Source organism: Aulonocara stuartgranti (assembly GCF_965226115.1).
Source record: "Aulonocara stuartgranti genome assembly, chromosome: 19".
Lineage (NCBI taxonomy): Eukaryota > Metazoa > Chordata > Actinopteri > Cichliformes > Cichlidae > Aulonocara > Aulonocara stuartgranti.
This window is the reverse complement of record NC_138955.1, coordinates 20,682,428-20,696,289: the sequence shown is the minus strand read 5'-3', so window position 1 is coordinate 20,696,289 and position 13,862 is coordinate 20,682,428. Positions and strand designations below refer to the sequence as shown.

The following is a 13,862-nucleotide window of genomic DNA, read 5'->3' as shown; positions in this document are numbered from 1 at the left end:
CAAGCTCCCCCATTTAAATGACTAAAACCAATTATGCAAACGTAATTAGTATTCCATAAGAAAACTAAAGGCATCTGCGGCGCGGGGCGAGCTGCTTACCTCCGCACCAGGTTTCCAGAACCGTGCTGCGGCTCGCCAAATGAATTCACTCACCTCATCAAGTGAGCGCCTGTATCACACTTCGAGCTCCAGAAGCTTCAGAAATTTAGGAGACCCGATCAGTATGGTTCCACCTTTATGTGTGCTGTGGGGAATTACTGCAAGATAAAAGAGACAGTGTTTTAAAAGGAGAGAGAGGAAGATGCTAAAAAGGTGTGACATAACAGTAATTTAAGGGTCTCTGTTTTTTAGTGCTGCAGTTAAAAGTTATGGCCAAAGATTATTGACAGGACATCCCATAGCAACCGTACCAACCACACCATCGCCAAAGATGATACCACCTTTTTAATATATTCACTAAAAAGCTGCCCAGAAAATAAAAACTTTATTTGGCTGAAAAAAACAAAACAAAACAGAACATAAAAAGGCAGAGGAAAGAGGAGCTGACAGAGTCCGTCCATCGTCCATCCATCATCCACCCATCCGTCAGTCCATCCGTCCATCGTCTGTCCATCCGTCTGTCCCCATCCATCCATCGTCCATCCATCCATCCGTCAGTCCATCCCTCCATTGTCCATCCATCCATCCGTCAGTCCATCCATCCATCGTCTGTCCGTCCGTCAGTCCGTCCGTCTGTCCATCGTCTGTCCGTTAACCCATCCGTCAGTCCGTCCATCCATCCATCCATCCATCCATCCATCCATCCATCCATCGTCTGTCCGTCCGTCTGTCCATCGTCTGTCCGTTAACCCATCCGTCAGTCTGTCCATCCATCCATCGTCTGTCTGTCCGTACATTCATCGTCTGTCCGTCCGTCCATCGCCTGTCTGTTCATCCGTCAATCCATCCATCCATCCGTCCATCCATCCATCATCTGTCTGTCCATCCATCCATCAGTCCATCCATCATTGTCCATCCGCCCGTCTGTCCATCCATCCATCATTGTCTGTCCGTCCATCTGTCCATCCATCCATCCATCCATCCATCATTGTCTGTCCGTCCATCCATCCATCCATCATTGTCTGTCCGTCCATCCATCCATCCATCAGTCCATCCATCCATCTATCCATCCATCCATCCATCCATCGTCTGTCCGTCCGTCTGTCCATCGTCTGTCCGTCCACCCATCCGTCAGTCCATCCATCCATCCATCGTCTGTCCGTCCGTCCATCGTCTGTCTGTCCGTCCGTCCATCGTCTGTCCGTCCGTCCATCACCTGTCTGTTCATCCGTCAATCCATCCATCGTCCATCCATCCATCCGTCAGTCCATCCATCCATCATCTGTCTGTCCATCCATCCATCAGTCCATCCATCATTGTCCGTCCGTCCGTCTGTCCATCCATCCATCGTCTGTCCGTCCGTCTGTCCGTCCATCCATCCATCCATCGTCTGTCCGTCCGTCTGTCCATCGTCTGTCAGTCCACCCATCCGTCAGTCCGTCCATCATCCATCGTCTGTCCGTCCGTCAGTCCGTCCGTCCATCGCCTGTCTGTTCATCCGTCAATCCATCCATCCATCCGTCCATCCATCCATCATCTGTCTGTCCATCCATCCATCAGTCCATCCATCATTGTCCGTCCGTCCGTCTGTCCATCCATCCATCGTCTGTCCGTCCGTCTGTCCATCCATTCATTCATCCATCCATTCATCGTCTGTACGTTCGTCCGTCTGTCCATCCATCCATCATCTGTCTGTCCATCCATCCATCTGTCCATCCATCATTGTCTGTCCGTCTTTCCATCCATCCATCCATCGTCTGTCCATCAGTCCATCCATCCATCCATCCATCCATCGTCTGTCCATCAGTCCATCCATCCATCTATCCAGCCATCCATCCATCGTCTGTCCGTCCATCTGTCCATCCATCCATCCATCATCTGTCTGTCCGTCTGTCCATCCATTCATCCATCCATCATCTGTCCGTCTGTCCATCCATTCATCCATCCATCGTCCGTCCGTCTGTCCGTCCATCCATCCATGCATCGTCCGTCCGTCCGTCCGTCCATCCATCCATCCATGCATCGTCCGTCCGTCCGTCCATCCATCCATGCATCGTCCGTCCGTCCGTCCATCCATCCATCCATCCATCGTCCGTCCGTCCGTCCGTCCATCCATCCATCCATCCATCGTCTGTACGTCCGTCCGTCTGTCCATTCATCCGTCAAATCATCCATCAGTCCATCCGTCTGTCCATCTGTCCACCCATCGTCTGTTTGTCTGTCCGTCCATCCGATCGTGGCTCAAGAGTTAGGAGTTCGCCTTGTAATCGGAAGGTTGCCGGTTCGAGCCCCGGCTTGGACAGTCTCGGTCGTTGTGTCCTTGGGCAAGACACTTCACCCGTTGCCTACTGGTGGTGGTCAGAGGGCCTGGTGGCGCCAGTGTCCGGCAGCCTCGCCTCTGTCAGTGCGCCCCAGGGTGGCTGTGGCTACAATGTAGCTTGTCATCACCAGTGTGTGAATGGGTGGATGACTGGATATGTAAAGCGCTTTGGGGTCCTTAGGGACTAGTAAAGCGCTATATAAATACAGGCCATTTACCATTTATCCATCTGTCCATCCCTCCTTCCTCCTTTTCCATGTATCCACAACCAGAGAACTGAGAATGACACACTGTCTCAGGTAAGCACAGGTAAGAGTTGGGGGAGATGGGGAGGCGGGTTACACCCCAGACAGGTCGTTCATCCAGGGATAACACAGGTGGATTCAAAGCGTTCTTGTTGTGAGGCAGCAGTGCTAACCACTGCGTTGCCTAAATCCAAAGAACATCATCATTTTTAATTTAAAATTCAAAAGTTTTAGACAATAAAGCTAAAATATAACCCTTTTCCAAAAAACTTAACACTACAGTGAAAACATGAAGCAGAACTCAGGACCATGACATAGTCTAACCAGCCACTTCATTAGTTACACCTTGCTGGTACCAGGTTGGACTTTTTGCCTTCAGACCTGCTGTAATTGTTTATGGTACAGATTCAACAGGCTGCTGGAAACATTCCTCTGAGATTTTGGTCCATATTGACAGAGAGCTTCACACAGCTGCTGCAGATTTGTCGCCTGCATCCATGATGAGAATCTCTCTCGTTCCACTGCATCCCAAAGGTGCTTAATTCGACTGATATCTGGTTGTAGTGGAAGCCATTAGGGTACACTGAACTCATTGTCATGTTCAAGAAACCATTTTGAAACAGTCTGAGCTTTGTGACATGGCACGTTATGCTACTAAGAGAAGATAAGTACTGTGGTTATAAAGCCGTGGTGTTTAAACGATGCTCAGTTGGTACTAAGAGGCCCTAAGTGTGCCAAGGAAATATCCCCCACACCTTCACACCACCAGCAGCCTGAACTGCTGATACAAGGCAGGATGGAGCCATTCTTTCATGGTATTTACACCAACATCTGAACCTACCCTCTGAAAGTTGCAGCAGAAATCAAGCATCTGAAAGCAATGTCCATGTGAACTGTAGCCTTAGTTTGCTGTCCTTCCCTGAGACAGCGGGTCATTCTCAGTTCTCTGGTTGTGTGAGAAAATCCCAGCAGATCAGCAGTTTTTAAAATACTCAGGCCCTTCCTCTCCAAGCTGAGGCTCCATTTGGACTTCGGCAGCTTGTTGTGACCATGTCTGCATGGCTGAACACGAAGAGCCGTTGAACAGATGCACCTAATGAAGTGTAACTAGCATTTTGACCGATTACAAGCTGTTAAAGCAAAGTTAATGTTAACCTTTAAGTAATCAGTCTATGATAGCCCTGGACCTAGCAAACACTGTTTATTAGCTACATTAGCCAGTAGCCAGGGATGATCTCCAAAGTAATGCTACATTGAAACAGGAATTAATAAAATAATAGCGTTCTGTAAAAATACGTTTAAAAAATAAACTGAAGTAACAACTTACATTTTTGCTGAGTTGCAGATGATTTTAATTGTGTAACTATGAAGCTATACATTTATATAAATTATTCTTTTTTTTTTTTATCTCTCTGTCATGAACTAGATTTTCTAAAGCTTGGGAACAGATCCCTGAAGAACATCTAGTTCCCTCTCAGACCAGCTTTATTATAGCCCTGAAACTAACATCTATTCGTTGCGCAGTTAACTCAGATGAGACAATAAATGAGCCAAACGTCATTTGGTATTAGAGGTTTTAGCAACCAACAGCCCAAACGACGCATCAGCCGGTTCTCTAACCACATTATTACATTTCTGACACGGTTCCGCCCTAAAGGTGGAGCAGGCCCACAGGTAATGCAGGATTTTCTTATATAAGTAAGTAGTCGTGCCAAACCTGTTTGAGCCTTCCAGATGATAGTATCTAATTGTAGGTTTCTTATGCATTGTTGGTAAATCCAATTTTAAGTGAACTACACATGAGGGGCTACTTGTTCTGGCTGCAGCCCAACCTGCTTGTAAAGTAGCTGTGACAGTCCAGCAGCAGCTCAGGCACGGCAGGAAAAAGCTTGGTTTTCATCAGGCTCACACTGCCCTCCAGTGCCGACAGAGCGAATTTCAAGAGAAATGTGAACCAATTTCATCCAAAATATGGAAAAACATTATGAAAGAAATTATTAAAATGCCAAAAAACAGAACAATCACCAATATTTCGCCACAGATAAAATTTAAATGCATAAAATATTTATTTACTCCCACCCAAACTCTGGATTTCATTTATATAAATGAAGGCAAAAAATTATTGTTGTTTTGTTGATTGTGCATATAAACAACATGTCTTTGACCCATTTATGTTACTGATGACCCTGCTTTGATTCATGTGGAAGTAACACAGCGGTGACGTCCTTTGGTTCATGCTCTTAAACCACGTTACAGGTTGCTCTGACACAACAAAAACACGAGCAGCAACTGGCGATATCGGCGAGGAAGAACTCCATTTCAGCAGGATAAGACTTCCAATGGAACCAGGCCCTACAGCAGGTGGACTCCAGGCCTCGAAGGCTGGTGTCTGGCAGGTTTTAGATGTGTCCTTGATCCAGCACAGCTGATTTAAAGTGCTAAATGACCTCCTCAACATGTCTTGAAGTTCTCCAGAGGCCTGCTAATGAACTGATCATTTGTGCCAGGTGTGCTGATCCAGGGTGAGATCTAAAACCTGCAGGACACCGGTCCACGAGACCTGGAGGTCCCCACTCCTGATCTACAGGGACAGGCTGGGCACAGGAGACACACCTCCAGACATGCATTGGTATATCTATAAATGTACCAGATAATTGGATTTTGATTTGAGCTTTTCTCAGCACATGTCCACATGCTGGTGCTGTTTGGAGTTTTAAGTGGACCACAGTACACTGTAACTTGTAAGCTGTGTTTATTGATGCAGTATATGTGTACTGTATTGTATTTCATCTGTTTCATAATATTTTATGTAGAATGATAAAATGTCCCCTCATTTCACGAGTAAAATGTTTTATTCAATTCAGTTTTATTTACACAGCGCCAAATCACAAGAACAGTCACCTCAAGGCGCTTTATACTGTAAGGTCGACCCTACAATAATACACACAGAAAAACCCAACAATCAGATGACCCCCTATGAGCAAGCATTTTGGTGACAGTGGGAAGGAAAAACCTTTAACAGGAAGAAACCTCCGGCAGAACCAGGCTCAGGAAGGGGCGGGGCCATCTGCTGCGAGCAGTTGGTAAATTATCATCAGCTCATTCGGGTTGTTCCCACCACGTAGAGGCATTTCCTCTTCCTGTTATTTTTTATTATTTAATTTTTAATTGCTCTTATGGTTTCAGTGATGTGGAGAAGTCTTCAGTCATCCCTCGTTTCTTCACATTTTGGTAGAAAAATCTGAAATAGTTGCAGTGATTTAGTGAAACATGGGAAAACATGCATGACGTTTCTGCATTTCTAACAGCTTTGAAATATTCTATGACCACCTTTATTCTTCAGCGCAGCCTGAACCATCTTAGGTAGATTTCTTTAAGCAGTCATCTCGAATAGCTCCCCGGACTTCTTGAAGGATAATCTCAAGCTCCTCTCTGGATGTACACTGCTTTTCCATTCCGTGTTTTCCTGTTCGGCAATGTTTTTATTGCATCAGCAGTGTGTTTGGGATCATTGCTATGCTGTGCAGGGGTTACCTGCATGGTGGATCACAATCTGCTGGTACTTTTCTGGATTCGTAATTTCATCAACTTTGACAGAGCAAATTCTATGTGTCCTGTAAGTCGAGTCCAGTCAGAGTTATTTCTGTAGCGCATTTTAAATAACCTATGTTGACCAAAATATACACTAGCAAATATACACTATATATATATAACTGTCACTACATAAACAATAAAACTCAAATAAAACAATTTTAAAGACTACGTTTGCATAATAACAGCCAAGACAGTCCACTCAGCTAGTGTTTTAAAGTGAGTGAAAGACTGGAGGGCTCTGATGTGAACAGGTAAGATTGGGAGCCACCACTGAAAAGGCTCGGTCACCTCTGCTTTCAAGCCCGGATCTACAAATATCTAAGAGCAGCCAGTTCGCAGACCTCAGGCTCGGGTAGGATCGTCGGGTTGTCAGGTAAAGGAGAACCAAACTGTGGAGACTCTTAAAAACAAGTCAGAAAATTTAAACTGGATCCTGACCACAGATTATTTATATGACATTAAAATTATACACACACTGCATCAGTGTTTTTTAATACTTGTGAATACAAACAGGCATATCACTGTTGCTTTGTTTAATAACAATATTAACATGGAAAAACTCTTGATAAGGTTTAATAATATAAAAAGATGGTAAATTGTCATAAATATATTCAACACTTCCTGTTATATTGAGAATTAAGTTTGTAGGTCGTTCAGTAATAACTGAATTATGATGAAATCTGAAGGTGATGGAAATTTAGATACATTTATATAAGCCTAAAATAATAACACAGGGTTTCCTGTAATGCCGGGGTGGGGGTTTTAGATGCGTCCTTGATCCAACACAGCTGATTCAAATGGTTAAATGACCTCCTCAACATATCTTCAAGTTCTCCAGAGGCCTGGTAATGAACTAATCCAATTTGTGTTGACCATGGTTTTATCTAAAACCTGCAGAACTGTTCCCCACCACTGCTCCAAAGGTCATAGATTTGGTGCTATTACAGCAGTGTCCACAAGATGGCAGTGTAGCTCCATGGCAGATTAACCAGAAGGCTGGCGCCCTTCCCCATCACCACAGAAACATATTCAAAACACCAGATCAGTTTCAGACATAAAATATTTTATTTGAAGCACTTAGTTCTGATATACATTATCCCACAGCTCGTTTCTCAGCCCACTCCAAATGCCATGAACAGGAAGCCGTTGCCTTGTGTTGCATTAATTCACCGATCATCACAGCAGCAGATTCTAACTACCAAACGCCCCACATAAATTCACAAAATCTACAGGTTCCAGCCGTCCAAATATCAAGACCACATCCATTTTTGTCTGAGTCGCACTGATTGCTCAGAGACACTTCTACAAACATTATCAAAAGCAGTTCGATTTTAGGAATATATCAGCACTAGCTTCCGTACAAAACACCCACTGTGTTACTGAAGCAACCACGAATGCTGTAAAATGTCCAAAAGAAGAGTAGCGTGTGTATTCACGTGCACAGATGCAAGAACAACATGGCTTATTAGCGTTGGTGCAGAATCATCAGGATCTCCTTTTTACTAGACTGACTGAAGGCAATGTAGTGTCAGATCTGACCTTTGACCTGAAAGCTAAGCATGAATTAAAGTAATCAGCTGGCATGTGAATACAAACCTGTAGCAGAGGGTCTTTGTGCACGGGGAGTAACCTGCATCCTTAAACTTTCCTGAACCTGCCTGTGAGCAGCAAACCACAGGCCTGTGTGCTGTGCAGGAATGCTATTGCTTTAGGTTTTTCCTGTAGTGACAAAAGTAGTGAAATCCTTTAAAAAAAAAAGAAAAACAAAAAAAGAAAAGTTAGTGTGTTGGTTTTAATAGAGCCTGACGGGGTAGTTATCTTTGGCTAAATGTAGAGTATGCACCATATGCAAAATAGATACATGTAATTTATACATATTTGATCATAATGGCTTCAATTTCTGATTTATAAATATAAAGCTTTAGCTTTAGTGTGGCGGGGACCTTATTGGGGTGGTTTCGAAAACTTGGTGTTTGAAGAGAACTACACTTCTTCCAGATTCCACTCACAATAACTACAAACAGCATTACAGCAGAAGCACTCGTTGCATAGAACCTGTGTGTGTCGTTCATAAAGCGCACTAGAACAGCTTCCAGCTTCCATCAATAAAACACTCGCTTATGTTACCAGTCACAGGTCAGCTAGTTAATACAGTAATATCTAAAACTACAAAAAAGTCACCAAACAAAATATTAGCGCACAAATTAATCACTTTCATCGTGTCATTATCTGCAGAAACTAATATCGTTGCATTCGTTCAACATTAAAAAAAAAGGTTTGTTTTTAAGGCTCGACCCTGCAGATGCATTACTGCGCCATGCAAATACACACATTCGATTGCAAGCAGGCAATGAGACACTGAGATAGGAAGCTGACATTGAAGAGTGTACATAAGGTCTTCTGCTTATTGCAGGCTTACTATGACACATTTATTGTGTTATTCTCTCTCTCTCTCTCACACACACACACACACACACACAAACACACGCACAGACACGCTACGCAACTCTTTCAGGCTTTTCGGGCAAAGTGAGAACAAACGGAAAAAGAACGCCTTTCGCCTCCAGAGGTGCCCTCAGCGTCTCCTCAACAAAGTAGGCGTTCTCCTCCTCCACTACAAACTGGAGAGTCTGGCTTTTGTTCACGCAGTAGATGCAGTTCCCGATGACGGCACACCTGAAGGGTAAGTGACTCCCGAGCCTCTGCGACATGCAGTCGTGCCACATTTTCACGATGGTGTTGTACTTGAAGACGTTGATCCCCTGCTCGCGGCTGACGTCAAAGCGGTAGATGAAGCTTTTCAGCGCCACCATGTCGGTGGACTTCTTCCTGCTGTTGTTGTAGGGGCACTCCTGCCACTCGTCTCTCTTAGGGTCGTACTTGAGGAGGCGGTAGAAAAGAGAGCCGCCCGATACGTAAATTTCTCCACTGCAGGTGGTCGCCTCGTGGGCCACTGCAAAGGCTCCCTTGGGCAAGGGGGCTACTGTCGTCCAGCGGTCCATTCGAGGGTCGTACTTTTCCACCGTAAACAAACATTCCCCTCCAATGGCATACAGATAGCCATCCATAGATAGGAGCTTTAGCTGGGCACGGGCCTGGTTCAGAGGTCTGACCTCGGCCCAGCGGTTGGTTATAGGGTTGTAACAGAAGACCTTGTCTGAAACCTTGCCTTTGTCCCCGTAGCCCTTTATTCCCCCGGCCACAAACAGGTAGTTATACATGGTGCAGATCCCACAGCCTTTAGTATTTACGTCCTCGGGCATGGCAGTCAAAGGTCTCCAGTCATTTGCTGTCTCGTTAAAGTGGTAAATCATATGGTTCTCCTCCAAAGACCCCACCGACAAGGGGCTCTGTGGCCGGCTGCCACAGCGACTCGGCGGCCGGCTCCCAACTCTGTCGAACACGTCGTTTATCTCTGCAACCATCAGAGTCTTCCTCCCCTCCATTCTCTTCTTCAGAATCAGATCCCTCTCGGATCCCGTCAAACGCCCGTACGCGGCGGGGTCTTTGAGGACCTGGAGGAAGTTGTCGCTCATGAATCCGTAGGCGGTCTCCTTCAGTTCACTCAGCCGCTGCTTCTTGGCGATGGTGAGGATCTCGTAGCAGTTCTCCGCCGTGATTTGTTCAGACATGGAGTCCATAGCTGCCTGGACGGCACAGGGGATCTGCAGGATTTTAGCCCCCGTGATGACATCGACTACATTGTCTTTGCTAACACTGATGTTTGAAGTGTACACATAGTCTATCAACGTGGACAAAGTCTTATAACTGATACCCTTCACTTTCAGGATGTTGCGTGACAGCCGTGCTTTGAAGTAGTCACTCTTCTCAGCTAGGACAGACCTGTGAGCGTTGATCGTCTGCCCACCTACCTCTATGACTAAGTCGGGCTCACTGTGGGGCTGTGTGTTTCCAGCTTCCTGGCTGCCGTCCCTGTGCGCCAGGATTGAATTTAGAGCCGGCTGATCGGCTTCCTGTTGGGCCTGGCTGGGCAGGTGTATGGAGGAACCTGCACTGTAGGACACTTTAGCTCGGGCGCCGTTGGGGATTTCGCCACCTGCACAGTTTTGCTGCATGCCAGCAATGTGATTGGAGCCAGTGTGAGGTGGGGCTTCTGGATTTTCCTTGTCACCTGAAAGGTAAAACCGATCAGCACTCGAGATGTACGAGCTGCCACCTTTCTGGTTATCAGTGTGGTTATTCTCCATCAGGCTTCCATCCAGCAGGTATTCCTTTTCAAACCCTGGAGGAGGGCTGAAGCCGGGCTCATCTTGCAGGAATCCCTGGACGAACCCTGGACATAAATTCCTGTTTTTGTCAGTAAGCGTGATAAAGTCCGAGTTCGCCGTGTGGAGAATGGCATCAGCCTCCACAGTGACAGCCCCTCCTCCCTGCCTGTGGCCCTCAGTCATCTCAATGTACTCACTGGTGATGGGAGACGGCGTTCTCACTGATCATGCTGAGCGGACGGACAAAGCTGTGAGGGGATTCCTCTCTCTTCACCTACAGTTGGAGAAAACAAAGAGGGAATTCAATCAACATCCAGTGGACTAGAACAAAAAGAACCCGTCTGGAAGCTGCAAAGACTTTCTCGCTCTCTAAGGGGCGCCCTTTCTCTAATATCTTGAAAACATTTGAAGGAAAAAGACTTTTGCTGCCAGTAATGATTTGCCATCACGCACAGCCTTTGAGCAACATCTGCAGCTCAACAAAGAAACACAAGTAATCCCGACATGCAGCTTCTGCAAACTGCCCACTGCAATAATCACCCTGTCCTCTCTATGTGGTAATCTGTACACATGCAGAACGCATGCGCATATGGTGGCACTCCGATGGAATAATGTTTAATAGGAAGGAAAACGTTGATTTTTGGAATTGTGTCCAAAACTCCTGTTTGTTTCCTTCAAGGATAACGTCGCTCGAACGAGCCATAGCTGCTCATTCATTAGAACTGAGTCGGATTTAAAGCGTTTTCGTGTAATTGCAACACAATGTGAAATCAAAGCATGGATTTTTGCGCGTTCTCGGTAAACTGCGACCTACCTTCGTTTTCTGGCTGTGATCAACAGCTCGACACCAGCGCTTTCCCTGCTCGTCCCTGCACAAAGCTCAGTTACGTAAGACAGTCCCGATGAAGCTGCGAGCCTGAGCTCCCCGGGACGAGTTCACCTCACGGTCGATTCCGATTCACGGTCACCTTTATTTCTACCTCCGGACACTCCGGGCTGCCGTTTCATCCGCTCATCCTGTAAAATGTGCCGGAGCTCCGCGGCGGAGGCGAGGCAGGGGGACGATCAAACAGTCATCTCAAGTCACACCTCCTTCAGATCAGCCGTGGACGTGTAATTTCCTCCGGTGGAAAGTGCGGAGAGCCGATGCGCGCGTCCAAGCTGGAGCAGAGGACCGCAGTGATAGGCTCCCACCTCCACGAGCACTCCGGATGTTGATTTTTGTTGTCTTTATTTATTTGAGGAACAGCTGGCTGGAGCGAGGTGGTTATTATTGACCCAGACCACGCCCTCATCGGTCGGCGTTAACCCCACACTCAACGGCGCGTGCCTCCATCTGCTGTGCGCGCGCGCTGGACACAGCATTCCTGCACATGATCCGTGTGAGGGGGGACCGCGGGGGGTCAAATATAAGTCCATGTGCATGTAACATCTGTAAGCTCATATAAGCATTACACACACACACACACACACACACACACACACACACACACACACACACACACACACACACACCCCTACTAAAAAGACCGCTTCGGTATAATTCATATGTGATAATACAGAAATAATGAGATCTGCGAAAACTTTGTGACAGTGGGTACAACCTGCAGAGGGTCAGCCGTGACGTCCCCACACTAAGACGTATGGAGGAAAAAGCCCGTAGAGGTCCTGGATGGCTGGGCTCATCCCGGGTAGCCAAAGCATGGCATCATTCCACATCAGAGATGCAGCTCACAGCTGAGCGTCTTTAAAACTAAAACACTGAAAATATATTCAAAGCATTCACCAACCTGTCAACGGAATGACCGCTAACATCAAAAAATGTGAAAACAAATCCAAGAGGCTTTCGCTGCATGAGATACAGTACAGTACAGATTTCTTACACTGTGTTTATACACAGTGTAAGAAATCTGTACTGGTAATTACCAGTGCTGTTGATTCGGGGCAGATGTGGCTTATGCCACATCTGCCCCGAATCAACAGCACTGGTAATTACCAAAGTCATGTCTCATGTTTCTGTTTGGGCTAATCCACCAGTATGCACAAGCTCTCTAATCAAAATGATATTTTTAATGCTAGAACATAATTGTTGCTTTATATTTATTGATAACTACAGTTATTCATTTGCAATCCTGAACAGAAAGATGAATTTCAGCGTTTGAATGTTCAGCTTGATTAATTCCCGACTTCTCATTATGTTCCCACTCAAACCCTGCAGTGTGCACGTGGCAGAACATATACAGGCAGGTGAATGAGCCATGCTCTCTGAGCTCATCTATACAAAATGACAGAGCTCTGTCAGATCAGTTCAGTCCCATTACATTTATGTAACACAGTTTACAACTGATCTCAAGGTGCTTCATACTGCGAGGAAAAGACTCAGAGATAACTGTGTTTGAAGATGTTTCAGTTACAAGCTTTTAACATGGAGAAAGGAGCATTTACTTCTTCCTGAACGGGCTTTTATATTGGTCGCTAAAGCACTGCACTGTTACAGTATTCTTTGCTCATATATATAAAGGTCTTTTTAGTCAAACCGTATAATATTTCATGTTTTTGTTTAAAAGAAGACAGCCTCACAGAGCAGCAGCAGCGTGGGTCTGTGACCTCTCCTCCACGGAGGCTGCATGTCTTAACAACTGACCTTCAGATATAAAAATAGAGGGAAGCCACGGCGAGGGCATCAAACAAATATCAACCCTGTGAGATTAGAGGGCATTCAGCTGGGAGTTTTAATGCCAGATATTTTCAGAACAAAGCCTTGCCGAGGACTGATACAAGCACATGAAATGAGCGTCTCCATGGAAACCTCAGGGTCAGACGGAAAACAAAAGACTTCCCGTTGCAGAGCTGTCAGACAGCCTGATAACTGGGTTACTTACAATGAGATCATCTGTGTTTGACTTCTAGTTAATGCAACATTCTGTAGGTGCAGCATATAAGATACTACCCAGAAAACTCAGATCAGTATTAGCAATCAGGCCGGGCTGCTGAGGATTGTGGGAACATGTCCAAATGTCTATTTTTGTTAGAACTCATAGTGAAACCTGGTTGTGCAATGGTGGACGTGGGCGTTATGAGAGAAAGTGCCTTGACCCTCTCTGCTCCGCAGCAGGAGAAATCCCGGAAGAGCTGCATCAGGCTCAGTTCCTGCCGCCCCTCAGGCACATTGCTAGTCCTGGCATGTACCGATAGCTGCACACAATCACAGCGCAGTGCAAGGTTAGAGTCGAGCACAGAGGCACGCCGACACCCTTTGGCCCTCTGATCGTCTCCGAGTCGTCTCGCACACTGTATGTCTTCACCACCATGTGACCGCCTGTGTGTTAGTGTGCTCCTCTGTAAACCTGAACAAGTGACAAATCTCCACTAAAC

At 46.0% G+C, this 13,862-nt stretch overlaps 2 protein-coding genes across 4 annotated transcripts in view; both read right to left on the bottom strand.

Annotated features, from left to right (window-relative positions):
- Positions 1 to 4,530, bottom strand: part of LOC309695839 (AT-rich interactive domain-containing protein 1B-like) — a 189,478-nt gene extending 184,948 nt beyond the window's left edge. The window contains exons 1-2 of one of the 2 annotated variants that reach the window (XM_082516764.1): positions 4,382 to 4,530; positions 154 to 257 (exon numbers count right to left, since the gene is read on the bottom strand). The gene's annotated coding sequence lies outside the window, so the exon portion shown is untranslated. Of the gene's footprint in view, positions 1 to 153; positions 258 to 3,991; positions 4,261 to 4,381 lie in introns of those variants that run through there. The other variant, XM_082516766.1, reaches the window with a different exon arrangement.
- The window catches only part of kbtbd11 (kelch repeat and BTB (POZ) domain containing 11), a 61,076-nt gene extending 48,984 nt beyond the window's left edge, over positions 1 to 12,092 (bottom strand). Inside the window, exons 1-2 of one of the 2 annotated variants that reach the window (XM_082516793.1) lie at positions 11,302 to 12,092; positions 8,744 to 10,761 (exon numbers count right to left, since the gene is read on the bottom strand). In XM_082516793.1, coding sequence (XP_082372919.1) covers positions 8,757 to 10,670 — 1,914 coding nt within the window. In that variant the 5' untranslated portion in view covers positions 10,671 to 10,761; positions 11,302 to 12,092 and the 3' untranslated portion in view covers positions 8,744 to 8,756. Of the gene's footprint in view, positions 1 to 7,300; positions 10,762 to 11,301 lie in introns of those variants that run through there. The other variant, XM_082516792.1, reaches the window with a different exon arrangement.
- Between the last annotated feature and the right edge of the window lie 1,770 nt (positions 12,093 to 13,862).